Here is a 24,133-nt window from a genome sequence, read left to right on the forward strand (position 1 = left end):
TTGAGACCAGCCTGGCCAATGTGGTGAAATCCCATCTCTACCAAAAATACAAAAATTAGCCAGGCCTGGTGGCATGCACCTGTAATCCCAGCTACTCGGGAGGCTGAGGCACGAGAATTGCTTGAACCCAGGAGGTGGGGGTTGCAGTGAGCCGAGATGGCGCCACTGCATTCCAGCCTGGGTGACAGACAATGAATAGACATTTCTCCAAAGACGATACACAAATGGTCGGTAAACACATGAAGAAATACTCATCATCATCAATTATCAGGGAAATGCAAATCCAAACCACAATGAAGCTACTCTGCCTATGGAGTAACTATTCTTTTACTTTTCTAAAAGTAATAAATAAACTAAACAAAAAACCACACACACAATGAGATGCCATTTCACGGCCATTAGGATAGCTATTTTATATAATATATATATATATTTAAAAAGCAAATAAAATTACAAGTGCTGGCTATGAGGTAGAGAAATTAGAATACTTGTAAATTGCTGGTAGAAATGTAAAATGCCACAGCCACAAAGAATTACCATGTGATCCCGCAGTTCCATTTCTAGGAATAGATCCAAATGAACTGAAAGCAGAGATTCTAACAGATATTTGTAAACCAATGTTCATAGCAGCATTATTCACAATAGCTAAAAGGTAGAAACAATTCAAGTGTCCATTGATAAACAAAATGTGGTATGAATACAATGGATTATTCCGCCTTAATGAGGAATGAAATTCTGATATATGCTACCTGAAGGAGCCTTGAAAACATTATGCTAAGTGAAGTAAGTCAGAGATAAAAGGACAAATATTGAATGATTCACTTATAGGAAGTACCTAGAACAAGCAAATTTGTAGAGCTATAATAGAATAGTGGTTACTAGAAGAAAGAAATGAAGATTTTTAAATTAATTAATTTATTTCGAGATGGAATCTAGCTCTGTCACCCAGGCTGGAGTGCAGTGGCACGATCTCGGCTCATCGCAAGCTCCGCCTCCCAGGTTCACGCCATTCTCCTGCCTCAGCCTCCCCAATAGCTGGGACTACAGCTCATGCCACCACACCCAGCTAATCTTTGTATTTTTTGTGGAGACAGAGTTTTGCAATGTTGCCCAGACTGGGATTTTTTTTCATGGGTAACTGCAAAACCCTGTCTGTTGCCCAGGCTGTGAATTTTTTTTTTTTTTTTTTAACTCTACATGGGTAGAGTTTCAGATTGGAATGATGAAAAAGTTCAAGATAGTAGTGATGGTTGGAAATCAATGTGAATGTACTTAATGCCACTGACTTGTATACTTAAGAATAGTTAAGATAGTAAAATGTTTATATATTTTATAATAAAATAACAAAAAGGTAACCTATAGAATGAGAAAATAGTTGAAAATTGTGTAAGAAACTTATATCTAGAATATATAACTCTTACAACTCAATAAACATAACAATTAGAAAATGGGCAAAGGATCTTAATAGACATTCTTCAAAAAAGATACACAAATGGCTAATAAGCAAATGAAGAGATGCTTAACATCATTAATTATCAAGAGAATGCAAATCAAAACCACAATGAGATACCATTTCACACCCACTTGGATAGCTAGAATAAAACAGTAAGTTCATTATACATTGTATGCTTATACCAAAATATCACATGTACCCTATAAATATGTACAACTATTATGTACCCATAGAAAATAAAAACATCCCCCAAAAGTCAGATGAGTGTTGAAAGGATGCTGAGAAATCAGAACCCTTGTGCACTGCTGGTGGGAATGTAAAATGGTGCAGCTGGTTTGGAAAACAGTCTAGCAGTTCCTCAAATGATTAAATGTAGAGTTACCATATGACCTAGCAATTCCACTCTTAGGTATGTACCCCAAAGAAATAAAACTTCTACATGAATTTTATTAGCATTATTTGTAATAGCTAAAAAATGGAAACAGCCCAAATGTCCAACCACAAATGGATAAACAAAATTTGGTATAGCCATACAACGAAATATAGTCACTAGAAAGAAGTACTGATACATGCTACAACACAGATGAACCTTGAAAACATGCTAAGTGAAAGGAGTCAGTCTATTTTATGATTCCATTCATATGAAAGTCCTGAATCAGAAACCTATGAATAAGTTCGTAGTTGCTTAGGGCTGGGAGTGGGGCAGGACAGGAAATGGGAGTAATAGCTAAAGCATATAGGGTTTCTTTTTGAGGTGATGAACATGTTCTAAAATTGATGACGGTGATGGTGTTCCATGTTTATAAATATACTATAAACCACTGAATTGTACACTTTAAATGGGTAAATTATATGGTATTGCATATTTAATGAAGCTAAAAATAGCACCAAGAAAAGATCATTTACAAGAATAAAAAGTACTTATTACATCTAGGAGTTACTTTTGGTTTATACATCAAGGTTTTAGAAACTCAAACACAAAATCACAATATCAACCCTACCTCTATGCCTCCAGGGCTCTCTCAAAATAGATATATTGAAAACCTACATAAAAACCCTAGCATCCACATAAGACCCAGTCAGTAACATAACCAGTCACTACTGCAAGCTTAGTAGGAACAGTTCTAAATCTATCTGGAAAAAAACCTGTGGGGGTGGAGTGGAGGGAGCTAAGCAAATCAGCAAAAACCAAACCAAAACAAAAAACCTTCCCTGGCTGCCTTTCATAAGGTCAGAGGTTTTAAATATATAAAGAAAAAAATACACTTACAAAGTCTTGTACGTAGGTTTTCTTGGAAAAACATGCAAGGCAATTTCCTTTACATGAATGGGACAAATGTTATATTGTTCTGTGTGACTCGATTGATTTATATATGCTAGTTAACAAGGAGAATTAGTATACTGCTCACCAATCACACTAAAGCAACGGAAATGGGTTAGACTGCCTACTCTCTAGTCCTAGTGAGTCTTAACTTCATGAGAATTTCGGTGACATTAGCCTCCCTTTCACTCTGAAAAAGGATCGAAAGTCGAGCTATGGCCAGCTTTTAGACACTTCCTCTCCCCCCCTAAATGATCAGCTTAAAAGCAATATTTAATAAAACACACACAAAATTTATGCCATTGACAGAAATTTATTCTTCCATTAAGACTACAGCAATCTGAATTGCCTATTTATAGCTGCAAGTCCATCCAGGATTGATGCTAATTAAGGTTTTTTCCCTATAAAGAATAAGACTCCTATGAAAAGAAAAAAATCACTCAAGGAAAAAAATGTAAAGTTCTCCACAATAATTATATTTCATTTAAATTTGGAAATAAAAAAAGGCTCTGTAGCAACAATTGATGTTATCCCTTTATCCTGATAGATGCCATAGACGGTACTAACCTACACAGGCTCCTCTTTATATAACATATGCTACATTTAGAGACTTAATATATGAAGCTTTCTCTTGAAGGCACACATAGGCACACAGTAGTTACTTTGCCAAATAGGCTCAAGGTTTTAAGAGGACCATTTGTTAACGACAGGTGCACTTTGTAGCTATCATATCTTCGTACTCTTTATAGGCAATTGAGCCATCGGGCTCAATGGTCAAAACACTCAAGGGGCTGTATTTGGCAGGTACACATGACGGTCTTGGCACTGAGGAGTCCAGCTTCTCGTAGATGATGTTCTGTACCATGGTGTGAACTGGAGAGCCATACCGGTGTCCAACTGCCCTTGGACAGTCCCCTTTACAGTATCGAGGGTTGTACCTGTGCGGAGCCACAATCCAGTTGTCCCACTTCAGCTGACTAAAGCTAAGTCTAAAGTCGTGGAGCTCACACTCATTTTGGGGAAGAAGAAATTGTTTGAAGTATTCACTCAGATTGAAGGAAGCTGGGCCCAAGGGCTTCTTCAATTCAGAACTGACAGTTTCCTGACCTCTGCGGTGACGGTGATGGGAAGATCTCCCATCCTCAGCAGCCTCTTCTCCCACAGGATAGGCAGACAGACTTCTCTCCTGGTCAGGACCCTGGGAAGGCCTCCTTTTATAGTGAAGGGAATACCAGCTGTGATAAGCCTGAGCACTTGTGTCATTCAAATATAAGATCAGTGAGGGGGACACCAGAAGAGTCATGTTAAACAAACCATTCTGTGCTGAAGGATGCTCCAGCTGGTCTTTCATGCAAGTAAAATTTATAGACATGTGAATACTTCTCTTGTTGGAGGCCACTAAAGGTTGAAGGAGGCTGGTCACATCAATCTGAATCCATTTGTGTTTCTTTCCAAATTCAAACTGTGAGTTAAAGGTAAATGAGTATGGAGCTCTGCCGAGAGTCCTGCTAGAAGACTTTGACTCCTTTATCATTAGATTGCACACACATTTGACAGCAGAGGAAAAAGAAACTGAGTTGTTGATATTGTACAGCAAGACTGACTTGAGTAAGCGTTCAACGGTAGTAATGCGATCCAGGTTAAATAGCAGTTCCACTGATGGAAGGATTCCTAAGAAGAAAAAAAATCTACCAGTAGTGCTTGAAAATGAGTCAACACAACAGGCAGTCAAGTCAAAGAATTAGTACTTCATAATATGCTTTCTCCCTTCTCTTTCCCCCCCTTTCTCAAGCCTCAAAAAAAAAAATGGGGGTTAATATAGAAAAGGAAGGCAATTGGTATCATTACTAATTCCCAGCAACCTTACTGGACATTTCATCTCCAGAAAGTCAGATTTGGTGGTGAATCAAAGTAACAGGGAATCACTACATTCTGAAGTTTCATTTTTATTTTTTATTTTTTTGAGACAGGGTCTCACTGTTACCCAGGCTGGAGTGCAGTGGCACCATCATGGCTCACTGCAGCCTCAACCTCCCAGGTGCAACTGATCCTCCCACCTTAGCCTCCCAAGTAGCTGGGACTACAGGCATGAGCCACCATGCCCAGCTGATTTTTTGTTTTTGTAGAGGCAAGGTCTCGCCATGTTGCCCAGACTGGTCTTGAACTTCTGGGCTCAGGCGATCCTCTCACCTCAACCTCCCAAAGTGCTGGGATCACAGGCATGAGCCACTGTGCTCAGCCTGAAGCTTCATTCTGAGTAATTTGCTCCAAACACAGAAGCAGCTGAGCTGATAAGGAAAGTAGTATTTTTCTCTTGGATAATCTCTAGAGGGAAAACCATAATAGAAACACTTATCAAGACTTATTAAGATGACATTCTAAGCCCTAGTGAAGAAAGTCAATTTAAAACAATGTAATTGGTCCTAGTTAATTTAGAACACTTGAGATTAAAAACAGATGCTCTAAAACCACTATATTAAAATAGGATATTAAGGAAGCAGATACAACTGCCCTGTTGGGTTAGAATGGTTTTAAATCAAGAGCTGGTAGATATATACTTTTTTTTTTTTTTTTTTTTTTTTGAGACGGAGTCTCGCTCTGTTGCCGGGCTGGAGAGCAGTGGTGCGATCTTGGCTCACTGCAACCTCTGCCTCCTGGGTTCAAGCGATTCTCCTGCCTCATCCTCCCGAGTAGCTGGGACTACAGGTATGCACCACCACACCCAGCTAATTTTTGTATTTTTAGTAGAGACGGGGTTTCACCATGTTATAATTTTTTAAAGCACCACACCTAACTGCTGAGTCAAACTGTGGACTGATACTTTGTTCTTGTAAGGGCCAACTGTTCAAAACGGGAACTTTAAGCTTTTCTCTCACAGAAAGTAACAAACAAGAGAAAAATATCCTATTTAACACATCACACCAATAGCTGTAAGAGACGTTTAAGGTCCATTTCTGGGCCAAAAGCTTGGTGGAACAGAAAGAGATGCTAACATTCTCTAGCAGCACTTCCGCTCAGCCTTGAAAGCCATTAAGTCTCTGGTGTTGCTTTAAAATTCCATCATATTAGCCCACCTTAACCAATGAGAGCGTTAGGAATAAACAATAAGCTCAAGTCCCAGATTTGTTTCAACTGGATATTGAGTTTTATGCAAAATAAAATGCAATTCAAGGAACTAGGCTCAGCTCCTTTCTGTAATTGAAATGCAGAAGTGTCTATCATCTTCCCTCCACCCAGTTAACCAATCTGCTTTTACATACCTGTTACCTGGTCTCCAGGAGCCTGCTTGTGCCGGGTACAGGGGGTGAAGAGCCGAACAGTGTTGTAGAGGTGACTTCTATTGGATTTAGGAATCCCTTCCTTGGTAGCATATGTCTTATAGAGCTTCTTCATGTAGTGCAAAGCTCTGGAGTCTGGCTGCAGCCTAGGTGACCCACCTCGCCCAACAGATAGAACTTTGAAAAGCGCAGGAAGGAGGCCAGCTCTGTCTCTCTCATCTATATGCTGTAGCAAGGACCAAGGCATAGCCCCAGATTCCAACTCAGCACTAGCAGCAATCTGAGCTTCTCCCCCAGAAGCCTGAGAACCAAGGCTAATAGGAAAACACAGCCAGGCAAAGCAGCAAAACCAAAGGAGGAATTTGTTGGGAAGTGCCATGGCTTGGGAGAACTAGTGAGGAACATATTTCTCCATGCCAGTCCTCTTCCTAAAGGCCAGGAAGAGCCTAGCTTGGTCTCTTAAATAAATTTCAGGTGTGTGGGTGGACTACGGTCACTTCTGTAATCAGGCCTCAAGTATGCCTAGCTGAAGATTTTATCAGCTCTATATCAAGCAGCTGATAACACCTTATTTAGCCAGTTTGTTAATTAGATACAGATTTACTTGGTTATTTAGCTTTCCTCTCTTTTCCCCTGGCATTTACGTAAAACCTGTTACTGTTACACTACCGGACTAACTATGTAGCTGAAAGTCTAAGATAAATTGAGGAATGATCTTAAATAAAATCTCTCATTTTTTGAGAAATTTGGATTAAGATGTTCGCTAGGTGCTTGCTGAAACTTCTAAGGCATGTGGAAAAGCTAACCAATTATTCATGACGATACTCAGATCTGCTGGTATGCAACTTATGGTATTAGCTTTACTCTTCCTCTCAATTTATCCTCACGGCCTTTTCCACTTCCAGGTGTTTACAATTGTAATTATTCGCTGCATGTTAATTTGCGAATTTACAAATTTGGGTGAGAAAGTCACAACTGGCATAGAAGTTCCAGAGAGCAGAAAACCATTAGGTCTCTCAGTCCTCCCAGGTGGCTGGGTACAGAATATGTACTTGGAGTACTGGAATTGTATTTGCGATGTTCTTAAAAGAGGACATCGCCTTTAACCTTGACTTATTTTTAAATGTAACATACTGATGTCCTTACTTTGGTCTGCACACTCATCTATACATATTTTGGTTGAAAGGTTTTGGGATGTTTGCAGATGCTATAAAATAAATGAATGTTTTATTATTATTCATCCAAATGGTGGTAGAATTTGCCACAATATTTCTGTCCTTACCTGTATTTCTGTTCTTGCCTTGGAGCTGAGACCAGGCTAGACATTATGGTTTAAAAAAATGAGGCAAAGGAGCACCATGAAAAGCTGAAATGAGGGGATATCCAGCGCCACCCCGAAGGAGACTATGCTGGAAGAGTCAGCCTACACTCATAGTGCAAGATACGAAGCCAGTTTGTGCAGTACCTACATGAGAAAACTAAGGTATGTCTGCAAAATACAAGTTGACTGCCTGCCGAGCCTCCGTGGTCCGTAAGTAGTGTTATAAAACACAGCCAACTGTTGAATGAGAGCTTAGTCCTAGATAAAATATGGCCAGCAATTCCATTAACAAAACACTGACAAGACACCTCAGGGCCAGCTGTACATTGACAACAGCATCGTCAAGCAGAATGCACTTCAGGGAAAACATAATAAGACCTCTCACCCGACTTTCCTTGCTTCTCACGTGGGGAGAAGAAAGAACTGGGGCATCGTGATTCCCCCCACCCCACGCAAACCATCTGGGGAGGACGCTGGCTGCTGTCGAGGCGGCCTCAGCATTCATCAATTGACGATTATTTGATTATTTTTGTGGCTGAAACTGACGAAACGTTTGTATTATCTCTTGGGAACGTTAACAGCCTGCCAGTGGGCTCTAAAACAGAGTCCAAGAGAAGCCTTCGATGTGTGTCCCTGATTTTGGTGCTGGGGTCGCTCACGGCCTGAAAATAACGAAGCCCCCTTTGAGCTACTGGCCAAGGCCAAATAAAACCTCGTGCTCCTCTGCTGTGGGGCGGCCCGGCCTCGGGGCTCAGAGGCGCTCTGTCTACAGCTGGGAAGACTCGCAGGCCCCAAGCTCCTGGCCAGCGCTGCCCCGGAGGTCGGCAGGCCCCTTCCTCGTCACCTTTTTGTTCCCTCACCCGCCTCCCGCATTCGGCCGCTTCCTGACTGGGATTCCACAGAAAAGCCGAGGGCTGAGGAGAAGTGTGAGCGCCTCCGCCTGTCCACTGTCCCCCAAAGTCAGTTCAATCCCCGACGTCCTCCGTTAGGCTCCACCCCACCGGCCCGGGCAGGGCCTCCAAGGCACCTCCCACCTACGGGTCACCCAGTCAGCCCACTTCTTTCTGGGACAAAGGCGTCATCCCTTAGAGACAGTAGGAAAATGGTATCTCCCGGAAGTTACCTCACGACCTCCAAGAGCTGCTTCCAATCTTGCCGGAAATGACGAACGAGTCAACCGGATCGGCGACTGTGGAGGGCGAGCTGAGCCCTGTGCGTGAGTGGGGTCTGGTTGTGCAGTGTTGGTGGACCCTGGGAGGCTAGGGGCGCCCCGCTGGGCTGGGAAAGGATAAGGAGTGCAGGGGCAGGAGTCTGGGGTTGGGGATGGACCCCCGCGGGGACTGCGGCGCTTCGCGAAAGCGAGCCAAGCGCCTGTCCACCCTCGGTCCTGCAGGGCCGCAGCCACAATGGGCCGCGAGTTTGGGAATCTGACGCGGATGCGGCATGTGATCAGCTACAGCTTGTCACCTTTCGAGCAGCGCGCCTATCCGCACGTCTTCACTAAAGGAATCCCCAACGTTCTGCGCCGCATTCGGGAGTCTTTCTTTCGCGTGGTGCCGCGTGAGTGCCTTGGGCCCGCGGGAGCGGGAGGCTGGACCCCAGCAGCAGCAGCAGTCACTGCGCCTCCCCTCTGAGCGCTGGCGGCCGGGCAGGCGCTCTGTAACTTGCCGTACACACCTTTCTCATTGAATATTCCTGACCGCCCTTAAGCTGGTCATATTATCCTCCCCATCTTACACGGGGAAAACTGAGCTACAGAACTGAAATGACTGGCCCAAGGTCACTCGGGTGATTCCAGCATGTTCCTCTGAGGTCATCTTTATTTAGTTCTTACCAGTGGTGAAATGCTTTGTGTTAAACGTGCAGCAGATAGTGATGATAGTTGCATGGCCTTGGATATGCTAAGAACTACTGAAGTGTATACTTTAAAGAAGACAAGAGGACTGAGACCTTTTTTTTTCTTCTATATGTCTTATATGTGTGCTCTCTGTTTACTCTCTTAATTTTTAAAGAGTTTGTAGTGTTTTATCTTATCTACACATGGGGGACTGAAGAGTTCGAGAGATCCAAGAGGAAGAATCCAGCTGCCTATGAAAATGACAAATGAGCAACGCATCCGGATGACGGTTCCCTGTCTCTGAAAGACCTTTCTCTGGAAGAGGAGTCTGCATTGTAGTGTCTCAAAGACACAATAAACTTCCTATGGTCTGCACTGTTGTGATATTACATTTTTGTGAGTAGAATCCTGTGTGACCACTAATATTCAAGTTCATGAAGCGCCCCTCCTCAGCATGAGTCTTGAAGTTTTGCCTGGTCTCGGGTTTTGGTGAAAGAGCAGGGCTCCCCCTTTGTTCCATTATCTACAAGAAAGTAGCTGCAGGTACTCCTGCAGCTAACCATTTGTGGGTGACATGGGCTATGGCGAGTGCTGGTTCTTGGCCCTCTGCTCCCATAGCAACAATAAAGTCTACTAACTATATTGTAATTAGTATGTGTCAGGGACGCTTTTATTTTTTATTTTTTGAGATGGAGTCTTGCTCTCTCACCCAGGCTGGAGTGCAGTGGTGTGATCTCGGCTCACTGCCATCTCTGCCTCCTGGGTTCAAACGATTCTCCTGTCTCAGCCTCCGAGTAGCTGGGATTACAGGTGCAGAACACCACACCTGGCTAATTTTTTGTATTTTTAGTAGAGACAGGTTTCACCATGTTGGCCAGGCTGGTCTGGAACTCCTGACCTCAGATGATCTGCGCGCCTCAGCCTCCCAAAGTGCTGGGATTACAGGTGTAAGCCATGGTGCTCTGGGCCTCAAATACTCTTCTTAGCTACACAAATGAACTGTTAAACCTCACAAGCACCTTTAACGTATCCTCATTTGGCAGATGAGGAAATGGGCACAGAGAGATTAAGTAATTTGCCAGAAATTATACAGCAGTGAATGGTGGAGTCTTGCACTAAAGTGATGCTCTTAAAACTATGCTCTATTGCAGGGGTGTCCAATCTTTTGGTTTCCCTGGGCCACACATAAAATACACTAACATTACAATAGCTGATAAGCTTTAAAAAATGGCAAAAAAACCCCTCAGCGTTTTAAGAAAGTTTACAAATTTTTGTTGGGTCGGATTCAAAGCCATCCTGGGCCGCTTGCTGCCCAGGACTGCGGTTGGACAAGCTTGCTCTACTCTCTTTCCTCCTAAGGCAGGCCTTAGCCTGAGGGGATATCAGCTATAAAACGGATGAGGTGATCTCTTAGCCTCCACAGCAGTTTTCTGTTTCTGTGCCAGGAGGCCAACAATGTTTTCAACCATATGTGGTTCATAAAGCCTCAAAGATTTACTCTGGCCCTTTATGAATAAAGTTTACCCCTGATCTAAAGCCTTTAAATTATCTTTTTGGTATTAAAGATACCATTTTCCCTTCGCCCACCGAGAGATGGTGGGGGTAGGTGTGGTTGGCAGTTTTATGCCTCTAGTTCCTTAGAGAGGCTTCTCTCTAAGCTTTGGGACATGGATCTCACCTGTGGTAGCAGGTATGTGGAATATGATGAGTTGTCATAGCTCAGTCAGTACAGCATATGATATGGGATCTGAGATCCGTTTTTAGAAACTCTTCTAAGGACTCTTCCTGCTAGCAGCAACTTTGATTCTGGGTCAGACTGTGTTTTTTTTTTTTTTTGAGATGGGAGTCTTGCTCTGTCACCAGGCTGGAGTTTAGTGGTGCAATCTCAGCTTACTGCAACCTCCGCCTCCCGGGCTCAAGTGATTCTCCTGCCTCAGCCTCCCAAATAGCTGGGACTACAGGCGCATACCAACACACCCAGCTAATTTTTGTATTTTTATTTTTTTTAGTAGAGACGGAGTTTCACCATGTTGGCCAGGATGGTCTTGATCTCTTGACCTCGTGATCCACCTGCCTCGACCTCCCAAAGTGCTGGGATTACAGGTGTGAGCCACCGTGCCTTGCCAGACTGTATCTTTATTATCCTAATTACTGCTATTGCCTTTTAAGAATCAAAAGTTAAGATACTTCAAAACATGGCTGGATGCAGTGGCTCACACCTGTAATCCCAGCACTTTGGGAGGCTGAAGTGGATGGATCACTTGAGGTCAGGAGTTTGAGACCAGCCTGGCCAACATGGTGAAACCCTGTCTCTACTAAAAATATAAAAATTAGCTGAGTGTGGTGGCACATGCCTATAATCCCAGCTACTCAGGAGGCTGAGGCAGAATCGCTTGAACCTGGGAGGTGGAGGTTGCAGTGAGCCAAGATTGTGCCACTGCACTCCAGCCTGGGTGACAGAGCAAGACTTCAAAACAAAACCTAAAAGATAAACTACATTGTGAGGCAGGATACGGGGAGAAGGCTGAGTCTTACAGTCTTGGGCTCGTCCTCTTAGCCCGTCACTTCCTCATTATGTGATATAGGCAAGAAACCTACTTTCATGAGCCTTAAGCTTCTCACCCATAAAATAGAAATATTATAAAGTTCTTGGGTTGTGGTGATGGTGAAATGAGTGACAAGTGTCTGGCAAGATGGTACAGGCTTAACACAGGGCAACTAACTGAGGAACTCTTCTACCTCACCCCCAAAAGACAGTCTAATTTTCCCATTTGCCTCTTTGTCCAGATTTATTCCCAGGTCTTGCAACATATTTGGGTCATAGACTTGAGAATGATGAAAACTGTGGACCCATCCTTACCTTGCATAGCTTCAAAGAGTTCACAGCCCAGAGGAGGACCACTGCTTTGAGAGGCCGTTAATGTCTTTCTCCCTCTGGTGTTTGCCCCAACCCGCCGAAGTAGACGGCCACCCTCTCCCATCTTGCTCACCTTGTTCTACACTTAGACTTTCTCCCTGGTTCTTTGACTCCTTTGGAGTGACCAGCTCAAAAGATCCAAATCCCTTTTCTCAGCCCAAACCAGGCACCAAGCCTATTCTTTTTATTCCAGGAATGCTCTACTGAGATGACTCTGCCATAAGCCCTGTGATGTGTGGAGCTTCTGCTTTGCATGAAATTAGTCTGCTTTAAGCCTGTGTCTCATCAAAGGGCTTCCCTCTCTAAGCTTGGGGAAATGGATCTCACCTGTGTGGCAGGAGTGCTGAGGTGGTGGGTGTGTGGAATGTGGTGAGTTTTAGTAGTTCAGTGCTCCTATACATGACCTGGGATCATTTTAGGGGACATTTGCAGAAATCCTCAGCGGAGGACCTGAGTAAAACCTTTGAAGGAAAGACAGCTGCTGTGGGCTTCAGTGCTGGTAACCCATCTGGAGCCTCCAGTCCTGGGTATGGATCCCTTACCTGCTACTCTGGCACAACCACTTGCTCCATTTAACCTTTCTTTTTCCAAATGCTCCTGCCCCCACAAGCGTTTTTATCTATGGGCTGCAGAGTCTGATGAAAGGAATGCCCTTGCTCTTTTAGTTTGCAGGCAGTCCTCAAAATGCAGGCCTAAGGTAGGCCCAAAAGTCTATGCCAGTTCCAGCTAGCAAAAAAGCAAATACACTTTGACCTTTTGTTGAAATTTTACCTGGTAAAGTTTTTCCATTTCAGAGTCTTTCATCTTTTATTAGGCACCTCCTGCTTAGGGACAGCAAAAAGTTTCCAATTACTGCCAACTCCTAGTGATCGACCTGGAATGTGTTTCAAACAGCTGCTCATGTAGCTATACCCTCTTTCTCCCATTTCATCCTAAGCATTTGCCTCAGAAGCATAAAATCTCTTGAGAGTTGTATCCAGAGTTACCAAGCTCTCAGCTATCAAATCTGCTTCAGTCTCATTTTCTTCTTGTAAATTAGTCATTTGAACCCCCAAACTGACAGAATAGGAGACTAAAGCCCAAAAAGGGGAAGGGCTGGCCTATGGGCAGTTGCACTCTGTAGACCCCAGGCTACTGCTTACCAGCCAAGCATTCTACCTTCTTACGGCTGCAACTGTTAAAGGCTACTTAGGCCTTTCTATTGGATGAAGGAGCATGTAGTTACGTGTATATTCACTGAGCAAAATACTTGATTGTAGAATCCATGAAATTTTTTTTTTTTTTTTGATTTCAAGAAGAGGCCTTCACAGTCTCTCAAGTATGGGATGGCTGTGGACAAATACTGCCAATTCAGCTAAGTGCTGCCTGGATGTTGCTTTGAGTTTGATTTTTGCTCCATACTTAACTAAAACAACTAGCATTCACGTAGACATATGTTAAAATACTTTCCCCTTCCCCAACAGTGGTTCCTTCCACAGACAGTGACTAATGGTTTTTTCTTTTGGGGAGAGGGTGGCATACAACATAGAAGCTTGAACCAAAGGCCTCTGCAATGTTGTCACACTCATGAGGATGAATGGTCCTTTCCCCCTACACACAGAGGGGCAAGGGCTTCAAGCTCTTTCTTTCCTTGACTGTGTTATCAGCTTTACAAATTAACACCATGCTAGTTTGATCCTGCTAGAAGTGCAGGAAGGCAGAAATGGAGGATTAGGAGAATTACTCATCTTTTGGATGAACAGTTTCCAAATCCCATTTGGCACATCACTCTAGACTGGTAAAGGGGAGGCTGACACTGAGGCCACAGACCCAACTGGCTCTAGGACATCACGTTGTTCAGTCCTTTGCTTATCTAATCATTTGTGTTCTTACCCAGTGCTCACTAGGTCACCCACATAGCCACTTCCCCTCCCAGCAAAAGTTCCCAGTTTAGGCGCCTGTCTGGGATCATCCAGTATCCAAGCTTAGGGGTGAAGGGAGGGAGTAGAGAACTAGTCTCAACTGGTTCGTTGGTATATAGGTCTCTTCTCAATGTTCCTAAAGTGCATGCAGTGGCATCCCCCTCAAGGCCTGGCTCCATGATTCTGAGAGGACTAGAATCAGGACAGTCAGATCTGTGGTCACATCCTGCCCAATTCCAGCTCTGAGGTCCATCAAACCATCTGCTTCTCCCTTGGCAAGAAGCTCCCTCTGTCTGACTGGCAGCAGGGTCAGTGGCCATCCTTTTCTACCTTCAGCTGTTGTGCATCTCCTCCACGTTTTCCTGGAGTAAAGGAACAAGCAGGTTCTTATCCAAATACCCAACCTGTGAAGATGAGACGGCCCTTGGGAAGAGGTATTAGCCAAGTTTTCAGTATGATGCCCGGCAGAAAGAATTGTCTTAAGCTTATTATCCTCCCAGGTCATAGGAAGATCTAAAGTCCAATGAATCTCCTTACTCGGAATTCACAGCTTTCCCCTCAAACTTAAAATGCCCATGTCATTTCACGAGTACCCATAACTACCCATCGTTTAGATACATGTCCTCCCTTGGCCTAGAAATCTGCAGCAGTTCCTACTTAAACTGATGGATGCTTTGGGCTTTGGAGGTATCTCATCCCTATGCCTGTTGCCCTGAAGCTGCCGGAAGGAAAGGCCCCACTCAACTACTGGGAAGAAAGCCCGTAATTCAAGGCTTTTAATACAGTCACTACACAAGCTCTCCCTCTGATTTAGGAGATCTTGTTACCTCCTCATCTACATGTGCTTAAAGACAAAAAGAAACCTATACTTATTCAATTCACCTGTGGGCCAAATAAGTCTCACATCCAGCCATTCCCCTGAGAGGGCGGGAGGCCAGACTTTGAACTTTCCACAGCTGGGTCTTCATTTTACTAGTGAGATAAAGAGGTGCAGATTAGGGTGACAGTCCATCTAAGCAAGTGGACGATCTGGGGAACTGTAGGCCTTGCTGAAGCATCCTCCCACAGAAAGGAGATAAGGGCCTTATCCAATTGCCTGTACACAATAGATCAGTGCTTCTTTCCTAGACAAGGCTGAAAGGGGCCAACATTATTTCTGAAGACTTCATTATTGGAATTCTATGGGAGTGATCTCACTGAGCTATTTTGGAATAGAAATGTGGCTAGTTGCCTGACCTCCCTCAATGGTTTCACGTGGCTTTCAAAGGGAAGGAAGGGCAGTGCTGACTTTTGGTAAAATGGGCGAAAGGGTCCATGCCAGCAACACAATCACTCAAAGTCCAGATGAGGGATCAGTAAATACAACGTGCCTGAAAGGTGGCCCTTGAGCACATTCCTCCGGTAGACATTAACTTATTAAATTGATTCTGATTACAAATATAAACTTTGCCCCCATCTCACCCAGTAACAATGCAAGAGTTGATGTCAGTCTATAAAAGGAAGTAGGAACTGTCCCTGGCTTTCAGGCTCCAACATCCTCCCTCTGTCAAGATGTGGCACCTCAAACTTTGTGCAGTCCTCATGATCTTCCTGTTGCTGTTGGGCCAGGTAAGGAGGGAAGGATACTTATGTGTGTGTGTGGAGTGTGGAGATGATAGTGGTGGTGGAACTTGAAAGCTAGATTCAGTCCTGAGGAATGGTTCCTCTGTTCTGAGTCTACAGCATCTGCGGAATGGAATGATCACTCTTCCAAGGTGTGCAGCAGGGTGTCAACACTTTCATATCTGAATGTCTTTGCCCTTACAGATAGATGGCTCCCCAATACCAGAAGTGAGTTCAGCAAAGAGAAGGCCACGGAGAATGACCCCATTTTGGAGAGGGGTTTCCCTCAGGCCTATTGGAGCCTCCTGCCGGGATGATTCTGAGTGTATCACAAGGCTATGCAGGTACTCCCTGAACCTGGGAGCAGGGTTGGGCCAGAGAGCCCTGGGAAGCTGGGCAGAGGAGTGACAAGGGGACACATGAACCTAAGAATAAAGCTGGGATGGAGGAGTTCTAGACTGAGACTAGGAGCTCCATGGAAAATCCCTTAGGAGTTAGGAGCCAAGAACAGCTCTATGTGGGTACCATGAAAGAGTGGTGCCTTTCCATTCTTCAGTCTTTCCTGAGACTGGACAGATCAAGCAAAGAGGAAGGAAATGCAGCATAGGTGGCCCCGGTCATTCCTAGACCCAGTCTTTAAAAACTACCCTTTCTTTTCCCCTAGAAAAAGACGCTGTTCCTTAAGTGTGGCCCAGGAATGATGTACATACCAGGGAAGGAAAGGACAGCAGTCACCTCCGACAATGCTCCGTTCTATGGAATATTGATTAACTGCATTTTGGCTGGAGACACCCAAGTGAAGCAATCTTGTATTTTTAATATTTAAAGGCAGATGTATGCTTTAAATTGGTCTCCATTTCTTCTTAGTATGTTGATATATGGATAAGCATAACTAAACTTGTCAATTTAGAGTTTATTTTTCTATGGATACTATTAAATGTCTCAAATTGAAATTTTAGCAGTCTGGAATTCAAGCTTTTGAGGGAAAGGATTCACTTTGTATACTAAAGAAAAAAACAGCATTGCCCAATAATGTGTTAACTTCTCAATCTGGAAAGTGTAGTGAGAGCTACATAATCAATAGCTACGTAATCAACTTCAGCAAGTTCCTAAGCTGTGGCCCTGGATCCCTTCACTCCATACTCTTCAGGGAGGTGTCAAAGGTGGTCAAGCTTGGGAGGCTGAGGCAGGAGAATCACTTGAACCTGGGAGGTGGAGGTTGCAGTGAGCCAAGATCATGCCACTGCACCCCAGCCTGGGTGACATAGAGAGACTCTGTCTCAAAAAAAAAAAAAAAAAAAAAAAAGATGGTCAAGCACTTGCCATCTAATGAAGCACCCAGGTTTGTCTATGGCTGTCTGAAGATAAGGCAGAACAGAGAGAAAAATCTAGTTTAATAAAGCAATGAAAGCCCAAGCCACCAAAAGCACCAAAAGAGATTTAAGATTTCTGTTGGGACAAGGTGAATTCTGACATATGCACAAGGACCCATGGCCAGCAAGTTCAGAATTTCTGTAATCAGAAAATGAGACCTCAGCTGGTGGGAACAGACTTTTAAAGAGTAGTAATGGACCTTAAGACACAAAACAGGAATTGCATGAAAAGGGCTCAGAGTTGAAGAAATATAAAGAGTACAGTGTTCAGTAACTTTAATACAGAAAATCTATTTGATATTTATTAAACTTAGTTTCTCCAACTATGGTTTGGCATTGTACAAAGCATCTTAATGACACAGTAGAGTTAAAAAGATCTTTACAAATTGAAATGTGATACCCTTGTCTCCAAATATTTTAATTACCATAAATTTGTTTAAAAATACACATTAAACGCATGTTTGACACTCTAAACTTTCTATACTCTCAATACCACAAAATACATATAATATACTATACAGATGTGGAAAAATCTAGTTAGTATATAATACTTTGCTCACCATTAACAGCTTTATCGTGTGAAATGCACATACTGACTTAGAAATCCTAGCTTTTGAGCCCCAAAGTACCTCTGAAATTGTAATGTATTGCAACAAATAAAAATCACAGTATATAATTGAAATTCTGGTTGAAAATGTCAGATGCCTAAATATTTTGGATAAAAGAAATGTAAAACAAAGATTTGGTTCATGTACAAAACAAAGGCATCCTTATCAGTCACTAACAGTACCTTTCTGCAAAATCAACAGGCTTTTAATTTATCAGTGACATTATCTCCCCTCCAAAACCCTCCCCAAATATCAAACAATTATTTACCAAATAATTTTAATTTCAAATAAAAGGATTTTCAATAAATATATAAGCATTTCCATCCTCCATATACAAAATTTCTTAAAACCATTCAAAATGGAGGCTAGATAGAAATTTTCATAACTGTGCTTACCAACCCCACAACTGGCCCTTAAAGGTGGTGCCTTTTCAGGCAATGTCAACTGGCCAGTTCTGTTGGTGAGCCCCCTACCCCCACCCCACCCATCCCAGTACTGTTGAATGCTCATGTTAATGATTTGCCAGGTGTGTGCATAAAGTTGTAAAATGGGGACACTTCTGGAACACCAACAACAAACTCAACAATATGGATGATCATGGCATTGATTTGAAAGGCAGCATTTCCAAATTGATATTTTCCAGAGAGGAACATAGCAGGTAGAAAATTCCAATGGTTAAAAGCTGAAAAGAAGTCCCACATGGAAGCAGTAAGAGGTCAAAACTGAGTATCACTAGAGTTTCTGGGTGGGAGCTTTTTTATTTTTAAGAATGGCAAGTTATGTTTAGCTGAGTAACAGTGGCAAGGAGAGGTCAATGCTGACATTCCTGAAAGTCAACTTCTTTACATGATGACTACTTAGGCTGCTATTTTAGGATACTTAAAGATCTCTAAGACTTGGATTAGACTTAACTTGAATACCTTATTCTGTGACCAAATTACATGAAAAGAAGATACACAGTTATTCTTTCCATTCCCTTTTCTGGAGACAGCAAGTTCTTTCTAATTAACCATAGGGTTCATGTGAATAGGAGCTTTGTAAGACCAGCATCCACTTTACAGACTATTAATAATTTACTTTTTGTCACTTGCTAACTTGGTTTTGGGGTCTAGAGGTCTAAAGTGAATTTCTCCATTAGCGAGTATCTGAAAGACATGCTCACAAACATGAAAAATTTGGCCTCTTCTCACTACATATTCCAAGGTATTCAATAATTATCTCTTCTATTAGTTTTACTGAATAGCAACCTCAGATGTACAGTATTATTACTGGAAAAAAAAGCCTGCCTCTTCAATACATTAATGCATAAAGCTGAAATGAAATTTATGTTCCATGTATTAGGGGATATACAGGTATGATAGGTGTCTATATGGGTTTGAAATGCTCTGGCTCCCCAAGTTACTTAGGTTTTTTAAAAAACATCATAACAAGCTGCCTAACAGTCATCCCCAGTAGATGTTCCTGGGACCCAGACACAAACTCCTATAAATCAAAATATATAATGAGGCCATACTGTTCAATTAGCAACTGGAAAATTAAAATCTTTCCCACCCTGTAAGAGCCCTACGACACTACAGAAGGGCTCAAATACATTTTAAAAGTTAATTTACTACAAATCATAGTAATTAAGCTTTAACAATCTAAAGGAATACACATTGCACCCTTGAACATTAATATTCAAGGTGTCAACAAGAAAGTGTCTTAGATCAATTTAATAAATAATGTGGAAATAGTTGCACTAAGCTAAAATACTAAACACACACATATTTGACAAACTAATTTCATGTTTTCATACATACATACATATATATAAAGTGTGTATGTGTACAGAATTTTAAGATCCAAAGTTGCATACCCTTACACCTAGAAGAGTGCACAGTGTACTCCTCCTCTATATAACTAGGCATCACTGACTGGAACAATCACTGGCTACTCTGAAACTCCAGAGTACTGGCCTCTAGAGCCAGAACTTTCATTTATAACAAGTGCCTTTTGTAGGCTCTTGCTTCAGAATGCAAGCTCATTCATGAAGAAATGTACCAACGTTTCTGTCATTAAATACAAAATTATGCTGTCTGATCTGTCTGATTAAACCTTTAATGAAAAGAAACAAACAACAATTTTTTAAAAACTAGTGAATCTAATAAAGCCAAGTGTGTCATTCAAAGTGCAGCCCAAGTGCCTATGAATCCGCCACTGCCAGAGCTCCCAGAAACACAGGTGTCTGTGGGCTCACGCACACTGCTCTCAATTGTTTTTACACTAGAGAATTAAATAAATGGTGGTCAACCTTCTCCACTCTTCGGCAGCTATAGCTGTAAGTTTATCTGAAGTACTCACTGCATATAAAGTCACTTCTTGGCTACTTGCCCAGAAAAAGGTGGCACTGAGGCAAGGAATGGGCTGGATGCTCCCTAGCCAGACTGGAGCCTGGGCTGAGCTGTGGAAACTCCCCTGAAGGGGAATGCTTCCCACAGCCCAGCCCAGTCTGGCCCAGGCAAGACTACTGTGACAACTGCAACCACTGCAGTTGGTTCGTTGGTTGCTTGTAAAGAGTCTAATGGTGTATAGGCTGCTGCCTCCTGGCATACAAGTGTAGTCATAAAGAGCAGTCAACAGAGTAACTGTTTAAAATAGTTGTTGTTTCTATAATTAACCATATACTAAGTACAAGTCTCAGACTAAGTTTTTAGCCACTTGTCAAATTCAGTTTTAAATGCTTAGAAAACACTGAGGACACCTATTGAGGAGGGAGGGGGGAAGGTCACCTGTAAAGGAGTCCAAAGTACGTGCTGGAGCAGATGATGACAAAGACAGAACATCTAAGAAGATAGACATGGAGGAAAGGGAGTAGTATTTCCACACACTATGACATTGAAAATTCAATCATTTATGATAGGATTTTGATCCATTGCCCATTACTACCTTGTGGGAAAAATCCTCCACAATGAAAAGGTTGAAAAATTCATTCTCCAAAAATTGACACAGTTTTAAAGAGAAAATATTAGAGCAGCACCATAAACCATGCAGGAAACTCTGCTTTAACAAAATATCAGTGTGACCCCGAAAATGCTCCTGCTGCCTTTCAGGACATACAAGAGACTAGAACACAAGAACTTAGAGGTATCCCATTGGCTGTTGTTGCTGAAAGTCTGAAAGCCCAGAGGATACTTTTTCCATTTCTAAGACATCACTGCAAATTAAGGAATCCAAGTCAGAAAAATCAGAGAAGGACAAGACATAACATGTACTTGATTAACAACCATTATTTCTTACTAAATAACTATCATGATCATTGAGAAGTTGTCCTCTTATGGAAAACTGTTCCTAGAACACACTAAGATTAAGTTAGAAAGATATCAGAGGCAATTTCTCCAAGAGAAACAGGTTAAATTCAACATAATTTGTACATCTCAATCTTCAATGATATCTAAAAACAATCTGAGGTACAAAACAGTTAAGAAGCTCTATAAATATGAGGCCACAAGGACAATGAAAGTTCACTAACTTCAGAAATAAGTGTAAAAAAGTCTCAAACACAAAGGATTCGTTGCACTACTGGACTTGAAACTTTTCTATCCCTTCTTTCCCCTTTCCTATTTCAAGCCTTAGCAATCATCTACAAATAGTAGGATAATCTTTTTTTCTGACTGAATGGATTCATTTTTGGAATGGGGAGAGGGACAAACTATTTTTCAAAGCAGCATTACCCAGCTGGTTAGACTAAGTCATGTACCAAAGCAATAGCTTTTCTGAAAGAACTAATCTTTATATGACCCTAAAGAAAGATTTAAAACGAAAGAATTGAACATTATTATTGTAGAAGACCAATCATGTATGGACGACCTGGTCCTAGTGTAAAACTTCATTTGTAAACAATCCATAGAGTCTTCATTTAAAGGTAAGATTTAAGGCACACCAAACATGATAGGGGCATGAAAAATAAAGTATAGAGAGTACATTTCTTATCTTAGACTTCTATATGCACCTTATAGCAAAAGGTACTTTGATATACAACTCTTACAGAGCCAGCTTCTTTAAGCTCTACCCCTGGCTCCCCTCCCTGTCCCAAGAGCTCACACTGAATCAAGTTAGGTACACTTTTCTAGTGTGAAATTTTCTGATTCCATCAGAAACATACATCATTGAAGAGGGCCTTCATAATACAAAAGGAGTAAACAGAAGATAGGTTTAAAAAGGAGAAATTCATCATCTCTACATCAGGCATTAGAACTGTAAGCTGTATAGCAAAAGCACACACCGAAGCTCCAGCCTATTTCTGTATCAGTCACTGCATGCTCATATCAGAGCATCACAATCCAGTATGAGGGGGAAAAATCTGAAAAATAACTCTAACCGTCAAAGATAATCAATTAAAGACACATAGGCGGCAATCCTCAGGAGTTGGATCATCCTTTTTTCCACAGTAACTTATTCTGTTTCAATTAAGTGTCAAATGATTAGCAACAAAAAATAACATATGGTTTTAATAAAATCCGTAACGTTCAGGATTGTCCTTTTATGAAACCCTTCAACACGAAATGCTTCTTCTAGAAAGTTTGTCCTCCCTCTTTTGTAATGCATTAAATGCAAGCTATAGTCACCGTGTGATTGCTGTAGTGTTATTAACACACATTCACAGTTTTTGAAATAATGCATACCAAATCAGACACATTTCATAGTACATACATGTAGAATGCCATTTTCTCATATTTAAGTGATTTTTTCATGTGTAGAAGAATATCCTTAATACTAACTGTAAATTCCACAATAATAAAATTGGAGTTAAGATTTCAAATATCAGGTCAGGTAGCAGGTGTAGAAAGAATATGTCCTTATTTTAGATGAACCAATTCTTACTCTTAGAACAGCTACCACAAAAAGATATTAGGTAATAAAGCTCCCAAGGTATATAAATAAAAATGTCTACATTAAATTTATGCTAAATATTCAACAGAGTAAATTTATAGGCAGAAATAACTAAGTCTTAAACTAGCCCCAATCTGGGAACTTAAAAAAATTAAAATAAATAAAATTTCAATTCATTAGTTATGAATTGCAACTGGAATTTCAATCTTATCATAGCTCACGGAAACCATCTTATCAATGTGCTGCAGATTTAAAAGCATTTAAATAATCTTTCACATTGGAAATATTAAAGGGCCAACTGACATGATCGCTTTGGATTATCAAAAACAACAACACATGAACCAACGAGGAGAAAACTATTCCTCATTCTTAGTGTCGACTAGGTGGTATGTTATGGCAGTTTTCCTTCGTGATGTGACACAGTGTTGTGGAGAAAATCAGAGGCAACGAGAATGTGTTCAGTTCAAGATATCAACTTGGCATCCTGGCGAAGCCAGTGCAGTCCCTGCCGGGTATAACGAACTAGATCTGTCATGATGCTTGCATTAAAGATGAGAGGGCCCATTACTTTATCCAGTTCAGCAAAGAATTCTAGAAAACCAAAAACATTCATTAAATGATATATACTCTTTTGAATCACTGCTTTAAAACTATGAGTAGAGATTATAAAACAGCATTCATAAACTCAAAAAATACCTCCTCCTACACTAAAATGCTTACTGTCCATGTTTTAGAGCAAATCATTCCACAGTCTCTCAAGTTACATTTGTTCCCTAAGTCATGCAACATTTTAAACAGAATGTATGGTCAGAAATTAAGTGTTATATATAAGCAGGATTCCATGAATGGAAATGATAAATTGCTATTATGCAGTAGATATTATTAAAATGAAGATTTAATGCCATAATGTGCTATTGATTACTCAAAACATTTTGTGCATTGCTTTTGTATAAGAAGCAAGTGACACAAAAAGGAGGACGTTCTTTGCCTGTTTCCTGTAACAGCCTCTGTGAGGTTAGACACTTAAGATTATATCAAACTTTTGGCTTACAATCATATGCCATGAACCAACTGATAACTAAATCCCATGTTTTTATTTATTTTCATTTATTTTTAGACAGTCTCCCTGTCGCCCAGGCTGGAGTGCAGTGGCGCGATCTCGGTTCACTGCAACCCCGGTCTCCTGGGTTCAAGCGATTCTGCTGCCTCAGCCAAATACATAATACAAAAAAGTTTTTTTTTTTTTTTTAGTAGAGATGGGGTTTCACCATGTTGGCCAGGCTGGTCTTGAACTCCTGACCTTGGGTGATCCACTCGCCTTGGCTTCCCGAAGTGCTGAGATTACAAGGTGTGAGCCACCACACCCGGCCACAAATTATGTTTTTATAAATACAGCTTTATGTTGAATGTTGGGATTCCTAGCCTGGGCAACATAATGAGACCTTATCTCTACAAAAAGTAGAAAAATTAGCCAGGTGTGGTGGCACACATCTGTAGTCCCAGATACTCAGGAGGCTGAGGCAGGAGGATCACTTGAGCCCAAGAGGTAGATGCTGCAGTGAACTGTGACTGTGCCACAGCCTGGGTGACAGAGTAAAACCCTGTCTCAAAAAAAAAAAAAAAAAAGTTGGGATTCCACTTTTACCTTTCACC

General features: G+C 41.7%; 4 protein-coding genes across 13 annotated transcripts in view; 2 read left to right on the forward strand and 2 right to left on the reverse strand.

Annotated features, from left to right (window-relative positions):
- Window positions 1–3,073: 3,073 nt before the first annotated feature.
- Window positions 3,074–8,463, reverse strand: GDF9 (growth differentiation factor 9). 3 transcript variants are annotated; one of them, XM_063810657.1, is made up of 4 exons: window positions 8,234–8,463; window positions 7,335–7,370; window positions 6,035–6,278; window positions 3,074–4,445 (listed from the first exon to the last, which is right to left on the reverse strand). In XM_063810657.1, the coding sequence occupies exons 3-4, from the start codon at window positions 6,165–6,167 to the stop codon at window positions 3,475–3,477; spliced, it is 1,104 nt and encodes a 367-aa protein (XP_063666727.1). In that variant the 5' UTR covers window positions 6,168–6,278; window positions 7,335–7,370; window positions 8,234–8,463; the 3' UTR covers window positions 3,074–3,474. The 3 variants fall into 3 exon arrangements, with proteins under 3 accessions (XP_063666727.1, XP_063666726.1, XP_527008.1); XM_063810656.1 differs by having other exon boundaries at window positions 6,035–6,211; window positions 8,234–8,313; XM_527008.9 differs by lacking the exons at window positions 7,335–7,370; window positions 8,234–8,463 and having other exon boundaries at window positions 6,035–7,320.
- Window positions 8,464–8,527: 64 nt separating this feature from the next.
- On the forward strand, window positions 8,528–9,585 carry UQCRQ (ubiquinol-cytochrome c reductase complex III subunit VII). Of its 2 annotated transcripts, none has more exons than XM_009449637.5 (3): window positions 8,528–8,589; window positions 8,767–8,933; window positions 9,386–9,585. In XM_009449637.5, exons 2-3 carry the CDS (start codon window positions 8,780–8,782, stop codon window positions 9,478–9,480), a joined length of 249 nt encoding a protein of 82 aa, XP_009447912.1. In that variant the 5' UTR covers window positions 8,528–8,589; window positions 8,767–8,779; the 3' UTR covers window positions 9,481–9,585. The 2 variants fall into 2 exon arrangements, with proteins under 2 accessions (XP_009447912.1, NP_001414946.1); NM_001428017.1 differs by having other exon boundaries at window positions 8,538–8,585.
- A 5,897-nt stretch (window positions 9,586–15,482) lies between these two features.
- On the forward strand, window positions 15,483–16,476 carry LEAP2 (liver enriched antimicrobial peptide 2). The gene is made up of 3 exons (XM_001164115.8): window positions 15,483–15,636; window positions 15,835–15,974; window positions 16,295–16,476. Exons 1-3 carry the CDS (start codon window positions 15,580–15,582, stop codon window positions 16,329–16,331), a joined length of 234 nt encoding a protein of 77 aa, XP_001164115.1. The 5' UTR covers window positions 15,483–15,579; the 3' UTR covers window positions 16,332–16,476.
- A 788-nt stretch (window positions 16,477–17,264) lies between these two features.
- Window positions 17,265–24,133, reverse strand: part of AFF4 (ALF transcription elongation factor 4) — an 82,047-nt gene continuing 75,178 nt past the window's right edge. For 5 of the 7 annotated variants that reach the window (XM_016944953.4, XM_016944950.4, XM_016944952.4 and 2 more), the window contains one exon: window positions 17,265–23,071. In XM_016944953.4, the coding sequence (XP_016800442.1) occupies window positions 22,944–23,071 (128 nt within the window). In that variant the 3' untranslated portion in view covers window positions 17,265–22,943. The remainder of the gene's footprint in view (window positions 23,072–24,133) is intronic. The other 2 variants (XR_010157001.1, XR_010157000.1) reach the window with 2 other exon arrangements.

Source organism: Pan troglodytes, chromosome 4 (genome assembly GCF_028858775.2).
Source record: "Pan troglodytes isolate AG18354 chromosome 4, NHGRI_mPanTro3-v2.0_pri, whole genome shotgun sequence".
NCBI lineage: Eukaryota > Metazoa > Chordata > Mammalia > Primates > Hominidae > Pan > Pan troglodytes.

Excerpts from the sequence above, each read along its gene's own strand:
- GDF9 (XM_527008.9), bottom strand. The coding sequence starts at position 6,431 with ATGGCACTTCCCAACAAATTCCTCCTTTGGTTTTGCTGCTTTGCCTGG. Across the intron at positions 4,446-6,034 it reads TCCTGGAGACCAGGTAACAG|GAATCCTTCCATCAGTGGAA; the intron begins GTATGTAAAAGC and ends TTTTCTTCTTAG.
- UQCRQ (XM_009449637.5), top strand. The coding sequence starts at position 8,780 with ATGGGCCGCGAGTTTGGGAATCTGACGCGGATGCGGCATGTGATCAGC. Across the intron at positions 8,934-9,385 it reads TTTCTTTCGCGTGGTGCCGC|AGTTTGTAGTGTTTTATCTT; the intron begins GTGAGTGCCTTG and ends TAATTTTTAAAG.
- LEAP2 (XM_001164115.8), top strand. The coding sequence starts at position 15,580 with ATGTGGCACCTCAAACTTTGTGCAGTCCTCATGATCTTCCTGTTGCTG. Across the intron at positions 15,637-15,834 it reads TCCTGTTGCTGTTGGGCCAG|ATAGATGGCTCCCCAATACC; the intron begins GTAAGGAGGGAA and ends TTGCCCTTACAG. Across the intron at positions 15,975-16,294 it reads TGTATCACAAGGCTATGCAG|AAAAAGACGCTGTTCCTTAA; the intron begins GTACTCCCTGAA and ends CTTTTCCCCTAG.